Source organism: Mus pahari, chromosome 19, assembly GCF_900095145.1.
Source record: "Mus pahari chromosome 19, PAHARI_EIJ_v1.1, whole genome shotgun sequence".
Lineage (NCBI taxonomy): Eukaryota > Metazoa > Chordata > Mammalia > Rodentia > Muridae > Mus > Mus pahari.
The window spans coordinates 84,427,989-84,433,436 of record NC_034608.1 but is presented as its reverse complement, the minus strand read 5'-3'; the positions used below and the strand labels follow the sequence as shown (position 1 = coordinate 84,433,436).

The following is a 5,448-nucleotide window of genomic DNA, read 5'->3' as shown; positions in this document are numbered from 1 at the left end:
TCACGTTGTAGACCAGGCTGGCCTTAAACTCAGAAATCCACCTGCCTCTGCCTCCCGAGTGCTGGGATTAAAGGCGTGTGCCACCACTGCCCGGCAAGGCTGGGCATTCTTAAACCTTCCCCTGCAACCCTAAAGTCCACTTACCTGAAATCTCACATGGCTGATTGGCTTTACCCCTGTTGCTATTTCGTCCCATTCTTCTTCCTCGAGTCATGGTGCATTTCTCTCGTTCCTCTCTGCATCTTCTCCCACACAACTATAAGTGTCCTGCCCTGTGCCCAGCCTATGGCTGTTTGCATCTTTATCGATCCATCAGAAACCAATTGGGGACAAGGACCTTCAGTGTCTGGACATGCAGGGTCAAAGCATTATAGCCAGTCTCCAACACTGGTGGGCTAGAGGGAGGTTAAACCTTTTAAGAACCATTATTCAAATTAGGGTTGAGAAAAAAATCTAAAGCTCCAGGAACTCAAGTCCTCCGCACGGCTGGAAAGTTCCCTTAATCACTGAGACATCTTCCCAGCGCTCAGTTTAAAAGATTCTTGTATACATTTTCCTTGATCTTGTGAGCCTGGGAGTTATAAAACATTATGTTCTGTTGAAAAAACCAAAACCAAAACCAAAACCAAAACCAAAAACAAAAAAACATTATATTCTGGACCTGCCTGTTGTGGGGTTAGCGGGGTCCCACGCCTTCTCTGCTATAGGACTTGGCCACTCAGGGAGGGTGTCGGGCCATAGGGGGGCTGTAGGGAAGTGTCAGGACACCACTCTGGGGTTGGGGAAGTGCAGTCTGAAGTCCAGGGACAGGGGGAAGGAAAGGAGCTTCAGCTGGTCCCAGGGGTATAGGTGCTTGGCTTGTTGGCTGTGGTGCGTTTAGTCTTGGTGGTGGCTGTGAGTGCAGAGAGGCCTTCTACAGATTAGATGGCAGCTCTTTAGGCGAAAAGCCTTCTCCATTGCTCCCCGCTGCAGATCCCGATGAAAAGAGGCAGCATGGTTTTAAGGCATTTATTGTCTTAGCAGAAAGTGGGTGGGTAAAATCATACCCCACTTCTCAGGGTACCTTTTGCAGGAGGGGTGTCTGGAATCGGAATTGATTGTGTAAGCCTCCCCCAGGCCTTTAGGTGCCTCATTAAAATGGAGCTCTGTCTTAAGTCTACGTGACCGCAGGTCTCTCCTGGTACCTTCAAAGACCAAAAGAGATATCGGGACGCTTGGATCTGGAATGACAGGTGTTTGTGAATTGTCGTGTGGATGCAGGGAATTAAACATGTGTTTTCTGTCTGTTCCCCGCTGTAGAATCAGATCAGATGAATTGGGACAGAGCTCATTCTGATAATTAAGGACTCTGGTGGCCAATCAAACCACCAGCTGACCAATCAGCAAGGTCTTCGGAGAAAATTGTCCAGAGGTGACAGAGAATGTTTCCTGAATTGAAATTAGACAAGGATGGCCTGGTGTGGTAGTGCATGCTTTTAATCTCAGAACTAAGGAGGCTGAGGCAGGGGGATCTCTGTGTAAACAGAGCTAGTCTGGTCCACACAGCTCCAGAACAGCCATATTTACATGATGGAACCTTGACTCAAACAAACAACAACAACAAAAAACCAACCAAACCAAATCAAACCAACCAAACAACCAAACAGAAACTACACCGGGTATGGTACGGTAGTGCACACCTGTAATCCCCGCCCTTGGGTGACTGAAACAGAAACTACACTGGGTATGGTATGATAGTGCACACCTGTAATCTAGCCCTTGGGTGACTGAAGCAGGAGGATCATGAATTTGAGTCCAGCCTCTGCTTACAAGACAACAAGCATGGATTCACTTTTGTCAGCCAAAAGTAATTCAAAACTTCCCAGACTAACTAAAGCCAAGAGGTGACGGAGACACGAGAGGCAGAGACCAGTGGTTTCCTGCGAGTTAGAGGCCAGCCATGGGTACAGAGTGACAGGGACACGAGAGGCAGAGACCAGTGGTTTCCTGCGAGTTAGAGGCCAGCCGTGGGTACAGAGTGAGATCCTCTCTAAAAATATGAAGAGGTTATGGAGAGCCGGTTCTCATGGATGGTTAGCTGGTGCTAACACTGAGTTTTAACTTTGGCTCCTAGGTATATTCTCTTTATTATATTAAATCTTGTCTTAGGAATAGTTATATTTCAGAAATATTTGAGATATTAAAGAGGGAGAATTGGAACCATCATAGGAGGAGAAAAGATATTCTATAATGATAGTTTAAAAACATTTCTTTTTATTTACATGTATGGGTGATTCAGTATGCATGAGCGACGAAGAAGCCCAGAAGGAATTGCTTCCCCTGGAGCTGGATTTACAGGAAGTTAAGAGCCAAAAGGTGTGAACCAAACAAGTTCCCTACAAGAGCAGGAAGTGCAGAAAGTGCTCCCGTCCCCTCACCTCCTTCCCTCTTTTCAGCCGGCCCTTGAGTGCGGTCCAGGTAATGCTACTGCCTGCCCACTTTTAGGAAGAGCCCTCCTCTCTCAACTCCCCTATTTAGAAACGCCCTTACATACATGCTGGAGGATTGCTCCCATCACGCTGACAACCAAGACTAATCAGTACACGACTGAGCACCGCTCACTGTTCTGTTCATTGACTCCATTATCTTTGCTGTGTTTTTCCTTCTTATTGTTTCTACTGCCAGTACTCCCCCCCCTTCTTCTTTAGTAAAAATGGGTGAATGCCTTTAATCCCAGCACTTGGGAGGCAGAGGCAGGTGGATTTCTGAGTTTGAGGCCAGCCTGGTCTACAAAGTGAGTTCCAGGACAGCCAGAGCTATACAGAGAAACCCTGTCTCGAAAAACCAAAAAAAGAAAAGAAAAAAAAAGAAATTAAATAAAATAATAAAATGTTCTGATGATTTAGTGGCTATGTATGTGTGTGTGTGTGTGTCTGTAGAACACACTTTTGGAGGTCAGAGGACAACTTTCCTGAGTTGGTTTTCTTCTTCTACTATGTTCAGGCTTAACCTACTAAGTGGAGAAATGGGGGTGGGATGGGAGGATAGAGAATTTTTGTTTGTTTGTTTGTTTCAAGACAGAGTTTCTCTGTGTAGCCTTGGCTGTCCTGGAACCACTCTGTAGACCAGGCTAGCCTCGAACTCAGAAATCCACCTGCCTCTGCCTCCCAAGTGCTGGGATTAAAGGCGTGCACCGCCACTGCCCGGCTGGATAGAGATCTTAACTGGAAGAACACACATGCTATGAAAATAGAGGAAATCAATACTTGTGTTAATGTGCAACCTGGGACAGATGTATAAACCATAGATGTTCCTTGTTCAAATTCCTGAAGCCTGGAGAATATCAGGTCCAGTTATAATTTGGCCTTCCGTGGGCTGAGCACCTTTCTAATTGTAGGCAGCAGGATTGCTGCAATGAGCCCTCGCTGCGTACAGTGAGAGTGTGTACTGTGACGACTCGGTGATGGAGTACAGCTTTACCCGGGAGAAGCAAGTTCTGCTCCGAAGCAAGGAGGGCGGGGCTATGGTTGTCATTTGAATCCCACGCCTCGGCTTTGGAAGCTAGTGTCACTCAGGCTTTGCTAGCCAATCAGAGCCTGGGACCGTGCCGTCTAATCAGGATCACCGGAGAGCGGCAAGAGGCGGGTCCTTTTCGGCCGCCATACTGTGGCTCGGCTCCGCGGCACAGGGAGGTGCGGTGCGCTGTGCAGTGAGCGCCGCTGCCGGGACCTGGGAGGAGAGCGCGGGCGAGTCCGGAAGCCGCACCATGGTGAGCGAGGGCTGCTGTCCCTGCCCGCTGTGGGATCCTCCCCGAGGCTGGGGCGGGGCGGCAGCGGCATTCAGTGCTGTGTGGCGCTGGGCCCTGTGTCCTCGTCGCCGTGGTCCGCGCCTGCGCAGAGCGCCGAGCCTCGCTGCGGAGGCCCCGCCTTGCGCTGGAAAGAGTCGGTGCTCTGTCCGTGGCAGGCGTTTATTATAGAGTCCTGCTTTGGGTACCTACTCAGAAGGTTGTAAAACAATAGGCCATCTAGTTTCTGCTACTTTCTAGAAGTTCTGAATTTTCATGTAACATTTAGGTCAAAGCATTCAACTTGAGTTAATACTGTGAATTTTAAACTTAAAAAAAATTATTATTATTTGTGCATTGGTATTTTGCCAAAATGTGACTTTGTGAGGATGTCAGATCCTCTGGAACTGTTGTTGAGCTGCCATGTTGGTACTAGGAATTGAACCCAGGTCCTCTGGAAGAGCAGCTAGTTTTCCCAACCATTGAACCATCTCTCCAGCCCCAACAGTGTGAATTAATTTCTTGTCTATAGACATTGCTTTGTTGAGTTTCCTTTGCTACTTTGTCAAAAAAGGCACATATATTTTTGTGTGTGTGTATTATATATGTGTGTATATAACATATGTGTGTGTATATATATATATATATATATATACACTTTAAGTCTGTGTGCTGTTTCTATGGAATTGTGTGGACCACTTTTGTTTTTTCCACTCTCCACATGAGAATCAGTTTCTTCTTTTTTTTTTTTTTCATAAGTTGCTAGGATTTATACTGTGATCATTTAATGCTTAGTGCAGATTGAGGAAACATGACATTCAGTTCTGAAGCTTCCTATTGCCATAATTATGAGATATCACTATTTTGTGTTTGTGTTTGTTTGGTTGGGGTTTTGTTGTCTTTTTTGCTTGTTTCGTTTTTTTGTTAGGTCTGCTTTGGTGTAAAGCTCACTCTGTAGAGGTTGGCCTTGAAATCATAACCATCCACCTGCCTCTCTGCCTTCCAAGTGCCGAGATTCAGGCATTGTCTCCCACTGCCCTGCGTGGTTTTGCTTTTGTTGTTGAGTCATCGTTCCTGCTGGGTTGGCTGGTTTCTACCTTTAACCCAGCACTTGGGGGGAAGAGGTTGGAACATTGAGGCTAGCCTGGTTTACATAGCTGTGGAGTTGCAGGTTAGCCGGGATTACATCGTGAGACCCTGGATGGCCCGGATGGGTCAGTGCTTAAGAGGGTATCGCTCTTGTACAGACCCCAGTTTGGTTTCCAGCATCCACCTCTGGAGGCTCACAACTGCCTATGACTCCAGTACCAGAGCATCCAGTGTCCACTTCTGGCCTCCGAGGGCACCTCCTTCAAATGCACAACCCCCCCCCCCCCACACACACACACACTTCAAACTTTAAAAGTGGCTTAGCAGTGAAGCGCGCTGGGTGTTGCCGAGGACGCTGATTCAATCCCAGCGCTCAGGTGGCCACTGACAACCTCCTGTAACTCGCCTTGAGATCCAGGCCTCCTCTGATCTCCACAGGTACTGCATATGTGCTGGCAAACACTGATCTTCATAAAATACTAAGTCTGAAATCAAAACCAAAGTAAGGTCTCATGGCATGCTCTCACTCAAAGAGGCCCATTGCCTTTCTTGGAAATGTCTAAAATTTGTACTTCCTCTTTGCTCTTTTTTTTTTT

General features: G+C 47.2%; 1 protein-coding gene across 1 annotated transcript in view; it reads left to right on the top strand.

The window, feature by feature from the left end:
- Positions 1 to 3,633: 3,633 nt before the first annotated feature.
- LOC110336448 (zinc finger protein 709-like) overlaps positions 3,634 to 5,448 on the top strand; it is a 10,307-nt gene continuing 8,492 nt past the window's right edge. The window contains exon 1 of the mRNA XM_021219012.1: positions 3,634 to 3,748. Coding sequence (XP_021074671.1) covers positions 3,746 to 3,748 — 3 coding nt within the window. The 5' untranslated portion in view covers positions 3,634 to 3,745. The remainder of the gene's footprint in view (positions 3,749 to 5,448) is intronic.